General features: G+C 51.8%; 1 protein-coding gene across 1 annotated transcript in view; it reads left to right on the forward strand.

The window, feature by feature from the left end:
* Positions 1–1,869: 1,869 nt before the first annotated feature.
* Adgra1 (adhesion G protein-coupled receptor A1) overlaps positions 1,870–12,202 on the forward strand; it is a 40,480-nt gene continuing 30,147 nt past the window's right edge. Inside the window, exons 1-3 of the mRNA XM_005351449.2 lie at positions 1,870–2,280; positions 2,943–3,140; positions 8,034–8,350. Coding sequence (XP_005351506.1) covers positions 8,339–8,350 — 12 coding nt within the window. The 5' untranslated portion in view covers positions 1,870–2,280; positions 2,943–3,140; positions 8,034–8,338. The remainder of the gene's footprint in view (positions 2,281–2,942; positions 3,141–8,033; positions 8,351–12,202) is intronic.

The raw sequence follows: 12,202 nt of genomic DNA on the forward strand, positions 1-12,202 counted from the left end.
TCTCAATCTGTGGGTTGAAACCCCTTTGGGGGTTGCCTATCAGAAATCCTGCATAACAGATATTTACATTACAATTCATAACAGTAGCAAAATTATAGTTATGAAGGAACAATGACATGATTTTAAGGTTGGGGGTCACCACAGCATGAGGAACCGTATTAAAGGAGTGGCAGATTAGGAAGGGTGAGAATCACTGCCACACAAAAACTATTCTGTGTTGATAAAGAACATGGACCACAGCCGGGCGATGGTGGCGCACGCCTTTAATCCCAGCACTCGGGAGGCAGAGGCAGGTGGATCTCTGTGAGTTCGAGACCAGCCTGGTCTACAAGAGCTAGTGCCAGGACAGGCTCCAAAGCCACAGAGAAACCCTGTCTCGAAAAACCAAAAAAAAAAAAAAAAGAACGTGGACCACTATGTAGGCCATCATGGCACCTCTACCTCCAGTGCTACCCCAGAAATCAGATCTCAAGTGATGCCCTCCTTGGGCAGCTCCAACCCTAGGCCCTGGCAAGCTACAGAGTGGTATGTTTGACAGTTATGAGTGTGTGGAAGTCACTAGCCAGGTCCTGGGCTTTGATTCTGAAAACTATAGTTGGGCTAGGGCCAAACTACTATATAAAAACCAGTTCTTGGTTCTGGACACTCCAGGAAGAGGCTGAGGGACATCGCTCAAGTTGTACACAGAGTCACAGAATAGCCTGAAGTCCTGGACCACCTGTGATGAAGCTGGAGCCTTGAGCAGGAGGCAGGTGTCCAAGTCTGCACTATTCAGAGCCCCAACACCCCTACTGCCTACTCTCCCTTCTGCCCACTTATCTGCCCACTCGACCATGACCGTCAGCCAGGGTCTATCAGGAAGGGACCTTGGCTGGCCTCTAGACCCTGGAGAAGCCACTCAGAGAGTTCAGAACACCTGGAGGTCTCCATGACTTATCGGGGGCTGAGCAGGTAGAATCCCCTCTGGGTCTTCTTTCTGAAGCTCAGGGCTCATCTCCATGTTTACACTGAGCTGTGGGACAGAGGACAGTGGCCACACCCCACGCAGAAGTTACACACCACAGGACTTACAAAACCAAGAACTACAATGTCTCTGGCTCTAATTCTGCCTTCATGGTTCTTACCAACCTCTCTGCAGGAACTCTAGCTTCTACCCTTTAAACTCTAGGGTAGCAAGAACCTGGGGACCCTCTGGAGTAGGCATTAACTTTGAGAGCCCTTGGAAGAGCAGAGTAGATGGGTGGATGCGTCAGGTGGCGAGGAAGTAAAGTGACCCCCAAACAGGTGTCTCTCAATCAAAGTGCCATGCCAACATCTCCCAAAGAAATTAACCTTGTGAAAAATCTAGACCTGACCCTGGCCCTCCCCTCAGGCAGCCAGCGTGGGGCAGGCCATCCCACTACAGCTGAGACCCTGTGCTCTGGTCTCTGACACACTCTGTACATTTTCTTTCTCAGCACTCAGTTCTTTTGGCCCAGGCTGGGAGAAGGGGTTCAACAATGGGGTTAAGGAAGACACAGGCTCTGTCCACAGGCAGGACCAGCCCTGCTGACTCATGCTCAGATAGACTTCACCTCAGTTTTGGCATATTTGGATTTGAGAAATATTTTAATACCAGGATTGTGAAGAGTCTTCCAAAATCAATTTCCGTTTTCTCCTTCCTGTTCCTGGAGCCCTCAACAGACAGGGATCTCTTTTAAAAAATGAAATAACATCGTCCTGTCCTCCTTTTGGGGGAGATGCTTTAATGTGAGTTGTCTGAATCTGTTGGAAGCAAGCAGCAAACCCTAGTCGGTTGTCTCTTTAAATCGACTCTGCAGTGTGACGGGCAGCGGGGCCGCCGGGCTGGGAAGAACCATTCCCGCTCTGCCGCAGGGAGCCAGGGTACGGCGGCGCGCTGCCGCGGTCCGCGCCTCCCCCAGTCCCCATGGTTACAGCTCCTGCTTCCCGGCCGGTCCTTCATTCCCCTGGCTGCTACTGCAGAAATCAGGCGCGCAGGCGGCTGGCGTCCCCCAACCCAGAGCTGGAAACGGCCTGCAGAGAGCGCATTGGATGCCTGCTCTTCTGGGTTCTGACTCACTCCCTCCGGGTGCAGAGCTCCGTCCCCAGCGCAGTGCTCTGGCCAGGCTGCAGCCCTGCAATCTGTTGATAACTCCACTCACAAGCTCCAGTCGGATGCCTTTCGTCATAGAACGCTGTTCCCTAGCACGAGGGACATGCCACATCTCGCCTATGAGAAGCGTGAGACCTGTGCCTCTTCAGCAGCCTTTACCGAAATAGGTGAGAAGTTGGGTGGCTTCCTCCTGGTGTCTGAGAAGGGAAGGGGAGGAGTGGTGCTTCTGGTCAAGCCACCGGCCCGCCACAGTGTCCACTCATGAGGGCCATTTCTGAGGCAGAAATACTGGGAGGGGTTCGGTCACTCTTGGTGTTGGAAGGTGGATTCAGAATAACTTTGGGTAAGTCTAGGGCTTGGAGCTCTAGCAAGACCACATAGTTCCAGCACAGGCAAGGATGCCCATGTGGGAGATGCTAGCCCTCAAGGTCCAGCCACATCAAGCAGCAGAAGCTTCTGCCTGCCAGGTCTGCCCGGGGACTGGGAGATTTATTCAGGTTTATTTGATTCTCTTGATTTAAATTGATAATGTTGGTCTGGCTTGTGTAGCCTGAAATAACCAAGTAGCATTCTTACATCGGGATGGGAAGTAGGGACTACTCCAGGGATGGTTTCTGGCTGCCAGAAGGGGGGTTTCCTCCAGTCCCAAAGCTATGATTATCACCACCTCTCTGAATGCCTCAGATGGAGCCTGAGCCAGGGACTCCAACAGGCTGGCCAGGTTGATAGGAGCCAGAAAGGGGCACACTTGGAAAGGAACTAGATGCTCCCTGAGTGTACCCTCTGAGTGTACCTGGGCACTGGCCTGCAACATGCACTGTCTTTGCAGGTGGGTCAGCCTTCAGCTCCTCGGCCATCCTGCCACAGTCACTCTGAGGTAGCCTCCCCAGGAGCTCCACTGTGACTGCTGTTTGGGACTTGACCTTCCAAATGGCCATGGAGGCTAGAGGGGAGAAGGGCGCAACATAGTGATCACTGCCAGCAACCCCACCGGTGTTCTTGCCTCCCTAACTCTGCAGGGCTCATGGTGAGTACACAGCCCAAGGGGCTGACGGCTCAGGGCACCCTGCATTCACGCCGGATCAAGAGCTACCACCCTCTGTTAGATGGAGAAGGCCCGGGCAGGAAAGTAACTTATGGGGTGGTTAGGTAGTTAGCAACTGTCCAGCATGTGCTCTTTCCTGGGATGGGAGAACTCGATGGGGGTGGTGCTGAGGGCAGCAGGGTCTGGCTGCCCTGGGTCTCTGGCTGCCTGCCAGGGTCTGTCTGCTCCCTGGCTCACTTGGTGCTGTTCATACTAATTAGCTCAAGGCACACGGCAATGTCGAATCATTTAATCAGCCGAGTGCCATCCATCCACGGGGCTCTTGTCCATGCCCTGGGGAACCTTGTCTAGTCCCAGACAAGGTTCCCTCCCACTGAGGGGGCCTCAGTCAGGTCAACCAGGCCCTTCCAACTGTCCCTGCTTCTCAGAAAGCCCAAGGGCTTTGGCAGCTACGGCTACAACAGGAGCGGGGAAGGTGCTTCTCTCACTAGAAGGGAGTAAGGACCGTGTGGTCAGCGGGTTGGAACAGTATCCAAGACATGGTGGGGCCCTTCCTGAAGGCTCCCACAAGCTTTTATTGTGGTTGCTGTCTATCGGTCTCCAGGAAGGCTGACAGCCGAGTAAATAATGTATTGTGTACGCTCCCAAGGGACAGCTGACAGGGCAGCTCGGGCTGGGGTGCGTGCTGAGAATGTCAATGACCACCAGGAGAACGTGTCCATAGCCCAGCATGGGCATGGATGCTCAGTGCAGACCCGTGTGTCCGCCTAGTAAGGAGCCTTCTGTCTGAGTCACTGCCTCACTCGCTTCTTGCTCCATTCAAAAATGCCCAAGGAGAGAAACCCCTGATATCCAAAGCCATATCACTTCAGCGTTGTTGGCTGAGACGAAGCTCCTGGCCATGCTTTCTCCTGACCCCAGCAAGGTTACCTGTTCCAGGCACTGGCAGCTCTCAAAGGAGAGCAGCGTGGGCTCAAGGGTCCCTTGGCTTCTGACACTCTCCCCTGATGCCCCCAGGTGCCACACCCAACATGGCTGTCAGCCCTAGGTTGGAATGGTTTGTGGCTTCCCTTCTCCAACTCATGATGTTTGCAAAATGGAAACCTACCCTTGGCAGATGATAGATAAGCTGACTGGAGCTTCGGGAGGCAGGGGTGGCTACCGTGTCTACCCTGTGGGACCCACTGGGCAAAATTAGCTGCTAGTTCGGCCCCACCCTCCCCTACTCCCTTCAAGCCCCTGACCCTTGCCTACACTCATTTCCCTGTACAAGAAGTGCCCACCCTCTGCTCCCCCTGCTTCATGTGCAGCGCCCACAGCAGCTGCCAGCAGCCCTGTGGGGATCTCTGTTCCACACAAGGGCCATGCCAGACTTCAGCCGCCCAGGGCTGTCCATTTAAGAGCCCATACTGTAAATGCCTCCCTGACAGCTTGGCCCAGAGTCTGTGAACTTTCAGGGGTTTTATTACTATCACCTGATAGTTGGCAGATAAGAGTATCTCAGAGACACAGAAAGTGGACTGCCCGAGGTGCCACACCTTCTGCCTATCTACAGTCGGTGGTGCCGGTGCTGGGCAGTTCACCTGGGACCTAGAGAAAGAACGATCAGTGGTCCTCAGACCGTGTGACCTTAGCTGATCCTCCATGGCTGTACCTTCACCTTACCTACTGGAGCTTCTCCAACACGCAGTTCAGCAATGAAACGCCCCCTTCCTGCTCCCAGGCTTAAGACACAAACACATACCCTGGTCTTCTGAACCACATACCAGGGCTAAACGAGCACTGGATTCCAGCCTCCTTCACTTAGGCCATGCCATGCTCCTCCTTCTAAACATTATCTTTGTCTGATTCTCCCTATGGCCATGTCCAATGTGTGAAGCCAAAGGCCCCTGTGTCACAGCAGGTAACAGACTCAGAATCGATCCAGCTCGTTCCCACAATAGGTACTGCTGTTTAATTCCAGCAGACACCCAGACATGGTTGACTTTGCCCTCTGTCACCTGCGATTCTCACAGTTAGCACCAAGAAGGCCGACTCTAGCAGGGAACAAAGCGATACCTGCCAATGACAGGGGGAGCTGTTCAGCACCTGCCTTCTCTCCGCTGTTCCCTGAGAGCATCCAGATTTAGTGGGATAAGAACCACGTGCCTGGCACTTGTTTTCTGGCAACCAGAGGTGAGGAACTAAACAGGATAGACTGACGTGGCAGACATATTCTGTCGTGGTGTGGGATATGTGGTTGAGAATAACGTGGTACGGAGCATGCCATGTAGAACGGAGCAGATTGGGATGTGAATTGGTGTGGCCCAGAGCAGGGGTATAAAGTGTATGGAAGAAGACGGCGTAGTGTGGGGTCCGTGGGATACAACATGTGGGATGTACGGTATGGAATGTGTGGTGTGGGGTATGTGCTGTAGGTGTGTGGCATAGAATGTAGCGAGTAGGCTTTGTGGTGTGGAGTGGATGGAGTAGGCCACGTCCACAGAACATGTAGTGTCGCATGTGTGTTATAGACGCGTGGCGCAGAATTATGGTCCTGGTTTGTGCCATAATCGTGTGGTGTATATATGGAGGATGGAGTGTGCGGTGTGGGATGGGTGTTGTGGGTTTGTGGTGTGGAATGTACGGTGTAGGCTGCGTGGTTCACAGCGTGTGATGTGGGATGGATGGTGGAGCTATGTGGTGAGGGTTGGGTGGCATTAGATAGTGTGGTGTGGGACGTGTGTTGTGGACTGTGGTGTGGGAGAGATTGTGGTGTGGGAGTGCAGTGTGGGAAGTGTGGTGATGTGGGGATGTCGCTGTGGGACTGTGTGGTGGGAAGTGGAGTGGTATCGTGTGAGTTGTATGGTGTAGAATAGCGCAGCACCAAATGGCGTGGGAGTGTGCTATGGGATGTTCGGGACAGGCTAGCGGGGTGTGGAGTCTGTGGTGTTGAGTCGTACCTTATGAGATGTATGGCAAAGTATGGTGTAGCATGAAATGTATGGTACGGGATGTATGGGGTGGGTGTATAACGTGGACTGCTTGGTGTGAGAGGCATGATATACAACGGCATGGCCGTGTAAACCAGAGTGGTGGGTCATATCTATCTTCTCAGAATTCAGGAGGCTGAGGCATGCATCTAAGGCCAGCCTGGGCTACATAGAGAGACCCTGTCTGGAAGACAAAATAATGATGTGGCATAGCGTGGTATTGCATGAGACAGGACCAGTGTGGATGGTGTGGAGAATGACGTGGACTGGGTGGCCAGGACTGAGACAGCAAGGGATGAGGTAGCCTGGTGTTGTGGGGCATGGCAGCATCACATCGTGGGATAGCCTAGGACAGAAGGGCATGGTGTGGAGCTGCAGGATGTGGACTTGTGTGGGATGAAATGGTGTGGTTTATCGACACGGCGTGACGCAGGATGGTCGGGAATAAAATAGGATAAAGTAGGGTGGGAAGGATTAAGGTGGCCTTATGTAATGGGATGCCCCCATGGGTGGGATCTAATGATTAATTGGTGCTGTGAGAACATGTGGCACTGTGTAGCGTGATGTGGGGTGGCACGGTGTGGGGTGACCGGGTGCGGAGCGCTGGGATGTGGGGTTGATCCCTGGCTCCCTGTCATTTTAATATTTGAGTCTGGCAATCAGGTGCTACTCCTATCTGTTGGTTGTGACAATACTGTGGCCTTACATTGTTCTAAGCACTATTAATAGCAGTAGCAGCCACGGAAGCTGGCACTCCCACAGAGAACTCGGTTGGTCCTCACTTGCTGTGACCCAGAGCTTACCTCACTGACACTGGACGGCCCTTAGCCACATTTAACAAGGACACAAGGCCTCACCTACTCCCTACTTGGGGTCAAGGATCCCAATACATGACATATTCACAACAACCTTTATGTCTTCAATTTCCACATTCAAAAGAGACAAGAGAGGGCACTAAGACCGACAGAAGCCTATAAACCTGAGTTCAATCCCCAGAACCCGCATTAAAATGAAAGGAGAGGAGAGAACCACTCCTTGAAGTTGCCCTCTGGCCTCCACACAGGACCCACGGCATGTGCATACCCCCACACACTGATAATAACCAATTAAATCAATAAATATATAATAAGACAGGCATGATTTAAATATCAAAGGCACTGGAAAGGTATATAGAGGGTAAGACCTCAAGCCCTGGCTCTGCAGTCTACAGAACACAATCAAGCCCCAAGGTACTGCCTTCCTCCCACAGTGCTGGAAGGTCACAAAGGCTGGGCTGACGGTGGACACTTTCAGATGCACAGGGAAGCTTTGCCTGTGTGAGGTCAGCTCGGGGATAACAGGTGAGGGGACACCTGCAGCTCTAAGCTACGAACAATATACGAACCCAATGTGATGAGTTCATTTCAGCCTAGCCTGACTGCACCGCTTAAGAGTCAGCAGATGGCCCAGCCCCGCCTCCCCTTACAGACAGGTGAAAGAGGCCTGTGTTTAGAGCAGCTCAGAACTTTGCTCACAGGGTTTGGTGGGGGTTTTTTTTGTTTTGTTTTGTTTTTTTGTTGTTGTTTTGCTTTCACTTTTTGTTTAATTTGGTTTGGTTTGGTTCTTGGTTCTCCTCTTTCTTTTTGTTCATTCCAAGTTCTGAATGACTAGACATCTCAGGGCTACCTTTCTGCCAGCTAGAGCTGTTGCCATTGACTCAACATTCCCCTTAAACCATCCGCACCGAGAAAGCTACCATTAGGCCAGAAGGAAGTTCCCATAATACTCTTCAAAATGTCTTTCTCATGATTTCAACATCCCCTGTTTCCCTCTAAAAAGAAAATGACAGCAAACTATATTCGTGTAATATCCAGTTGGTGTTTTGAGCGAATGAGTGACTTACCTTCTGCTTTTCCCATGGAAGGCTGATCGATCAATAAGGCCCAGTTATCACTGAAAAGACAGGCAAAGACATGCGTCAGGCTCTAGCAAGACCAATCTGGGTTGGCACAGAACCAGAGAAGAAAACAGAACCAAGAAGAAGAAGAAGCAGCGAAGTAACCAAGCCGAGCGAGCACAGTGACTCACATGGGTGATTCCGGCACTTGAGAAGCTGAGGCAGCTGCAGAGTGAGACCCTGTCACAAAACAAAGTCAAACAAAGCCACAGATGGAGGTGAGGAAGACTACCCAGGAAGACTAAGTAGGAAGAAGAACCAAGGCTGAGGAGATGACGCAGTGGGTAAGATAACGGGGCTGTGCAAAACACAAGCGCCTGCGTTCAGACCCCACCACCCATCTAAAAATCCAGGCATGGCCCTGTGCTCCTGGAACCCCAGTGGCGTGCAGGGCAAAGACAGGAGGATTGTCTAACTGGCCGCAAGGCTAGCTCCAGGTTCAGCGAGAAACTCTTTCCAAGGAATAAATACAGCAGGCAGTGATAAAGCAGGACACTTGCCCGACTCCTCTGGCTTCTGCACGCAGGCAGAGCCACCTGCTTCCACACACAAATGTATGCACACATCACACTCACATACAGACACATACATGCACACACACTGACACAGAGACCCACAAAAAAAAATTACCGGAGGGAAGAAAGGAGGAGAGGGAGGAAGAAAAGAGGAGGGAATAAACTAGAAGCGGAACCAGAAAGATCCAGTTGCTCCCTCTATATTCAAAGCTCCCAGGTCAGAAAGCAATGTGACCAGACCTGGCATCCCCATTTTCAAGAGATTCCTTTTCTGCTTGTCACTGTCACCAAGAGCTGTCATGTTACTTAGCTGAATTCTCTTCCTCCCTCCATCCTGTCTTTGGTCTTGTGTAGCTTCCTGGCTCGTCCCATTGGCAGAGCAAGCCTAAAGGATCCGTCATCTAAAACAAGATGAAAATGTGAGAGGGAGCCGTGACTTATGACAGGATGCCTGCTGGTGTATGTTGGGGCAGGGGTCTTAGTCCCTGTTCTGTTGCTGTGAGGAGACACCATGACCCAGGCGACACCTATAAAAGAAAACATTTTACTGGGGGCTGGCGTAGAGTTTCAGAGGTTTAGTCCATTATCATTATGGCAAGGAACACGACAACAGGCGGGCATGGCTAAGAGCTACATCCTGATCCATAGGTGACCCTGGGTTTGGCAGAGAATTTTGAAACCTCAAAGCCTAGCCTCAGTGACACACTTCCTCCAATAAGGCCACACCTCCTAATCCTTCTAATCTTTTCAAATACGCCCACCGAGGTGGAGACACTCACGAGTCTGTTGACTGAGCAGCCATCTTAAGAGAAAGGGACTCTGGAATTTCCCAGTGAGCAGAGGCATGGCCGCAGTGTTTTCTGGAACAATCAATCCACCCTACAGGCAATGCAAACAGTATGTCACCTGGACCTAGATGACCTGTCTGAGGGTTCTCGGGGGTGGCCCTTCTTTGCCCTGTTACTGAACCTCCCATTTATTTTCTTGCTTAGTGCTGAGAGCACCACTCAACAGCTCTGGGGAGTAGGAAGGGAGTGTTACCCCAAGGGAAGCTCGACTCTGGAGGCCCCCAGTCTGCTCTAGGGTGTGGGTGTTTACTAGGCCCTGCACTCTGACAGTACAGTCTTCATGCTCTCATGGGAGAAGGGAGGAGACTTCCAGGAATCAGGGTGCGGCCTCTTTTCTCCCCTGACTTGGTATTATTCAGCTCTGTGACAGCAGGGTGGGTGGATCTGTATCACTATAATGAGATTATAACGAGCTCAGCAGCCTCTGGAGTATCAACATGACCTCCACACCAGACCTCATGGATGCGGAGTTCCTGAGGAACGTGAGTGGTAGCTGAGTAGCTGCCAGTCAGGAGCGTGTGGTGACCAGCATGCTAGCTGCAGTTTGTGGAAGCAAGCAACACAGCTGGCTGGGAGACAGATTGTGGTCCTTTGAAAGCTCTTATGTGGTGACCTGGGAGCCAAGCTCGGCTCACCATCCTGCTCCAAAGAACGTTCTGGCTGCACAACGGCAGAGGGACTCTTTGTCCTCAAGCCAGGCAGCTTCTTCCTGACCCCATGTCAGATCCCTGGAATCTTGCCCAAGGAACATTTGCACAGTAGACTCCTTGAGAGGAACTTGCCCATGTGTGAACTTTAAAATATGAAATGCATCTCCATTTTGCCTTGCCTACTTTGAATTTTAAATGTCACCTCTAAAAATGCAGAAAGGCACAGGCGATCATTCCGATACAAACAAGCAGGAAGCTGAATCAAACCTCACTTCTTCCCTAGCTCACTGGTCATCCCCTGGGTCAGCCTGCTCTTAGTCTCTGAGGTCTGTCTTCACATAGGTGACTCCACCTCCTCAGGTCTGGTCTCCCAAGCTTACAAGCCACTAAAGAGTTAGAGGCCACCCCTGTGAATATCCAGCTGAGACTGAGCCCCTCCGCCCAAGGCTGTGTGACCCTGTCTGGACAGCAGCCTTCAAAACACATCACTGCGTAGCAAGCTGACTCTCTGAATATCCTGTCAGCTCACTAGAGACAGTTCTAGTTTTTCTGTTTGGCCTCCCATGAGGCTTTGTTGTGTGAATTCAAGCCATAGAGAGGAGTATCCAAGTGCAGGTGTTCCTGTAGGGCCTGGAGATAAGAACGCGGAACACCGCTACCAACTCAGAGCATCAGGGACACCACAAGCACTGCTTTGGTCAGATATGAGCCCTCTTCCTTCCTTGGCTGTCCCCAGATCCTTCCCATCACAAGAGTCTGATACTGTCAGGAAGGCGAGCCCCTGTGACACCCCCACACCCCATATACACAGTGACAATGACCCTGAAGAGAGCCATGGAAGACTTGCAAGCCACAGGCCTTCGGGATCATTGTAGAGTTTTTGTTCCAGGACGAGACCTAGATGCAAGGGAAGGACTGTACTGGGAAGCTTGCTTGCACTGCACTTTCTCTCTCATCCTTTCTCTCTCTCTCTCTCTCTCTCTCTCTCTCTCTCTCTCTCTCTCTCTCTGTCCCTCCCTCACTAGTAACAATGGCCAAATTGGGTCAAAACCCTAAGAGCCCCATGAAAAGACCTACGTGCACAAAAACCTGGAAATGTCACTTAGGCCCAGTTGAACCAGAGCTCTTAGGGCCCCAGGGGGCACCCCACCTCCCAGCAGCACAAACTCATCAGGTGTGTGGGCACCCTGATCTCATCAGCAAGCATACTTTCCATGACTCAAGAGTTGGCTTCTGTCTGACAGGAAGCAGCTGAGCCGAACAGACTGAATAATGGCCTTGGTGCTCAGAACACCATAATTCATAGCAAATGCAAATACCCTGCAGACAGACCATAAGGAAGGACATGTGAGCTCCCAAAGAGACCAAGTGTCCTAGAGGAGGAAGCACTACACTGGGTCTGGGACCCTCTGCTCAACACACTACAGGAAGAGTTTAGGCTTTGTAGTCAGGGTCACTCAGGCAGTCTTAATGGAGGCTCTTGTTGCTTGGAGGGTGAGGTAGTCTCTGGCCATGGTCCTAAAGATACCCATGGGCAAATGTCCTAAGTATGCCACATAACTGAGCTGAGCCATCAGACGAGATGTGGGGTGTCCAGGAAGAAAGCGCCAGTTGAAGACACACACCTTGGGGAAACAGACGCAACCCCTTCAGAAACTGCCATTCCATGGCAGGTGCCTTGTCCTCACTCAGACACAGGCTCCTGCAGTTGTTGCCTGGTCACCACTTCTAGAGGCTTCCCAGGGCAGAGACGCATGGTCCTATGGGGCATCTTTCCTTAGCTGGGCCACCCTGTGGCTATCCTGACTGCCGAGTTCCCTTCCCAGGGTCCAATGTGGAAAAGTTTCCTAGTCAAGGAGGCGAGGATATGGTGGCGGCCAAGGGAGAGCACACAGTGTGCCTGCACTAGGGATAGCTTTCCAGTGTGTTGTGTTATGCTCATTCCAGTGCCTGCACTAGGGATAGCTTTCCAGTGTGTTGTGTTATGTTCATTCCAGTGCGTGCACTTTGAACTCCCAGCGGCCTATAGCCTGAGGGGAGTTCTGCTCCTCCAGACAATGAGATCCAAAGGCTAGGGTGAAAATCTGTGAGCTCAGAGATTTAGAATAGCAACTAACTTCCTT

This window comes from Microtus ochrogaster, chromosome 8 (assembly GCF_000317375.1).
Source record: "Microtus ochrogaster isolate Prairie Vole_2 chromosome 8, MicOch1.0, whole genome shotgun sequence".
Classification (NCBI taxonomy): Eukaryota; Metazoa; Chordata; class Mammalia; order Rodentia; family Cricetidae; genus Microtus; species Microtus ochrogaster.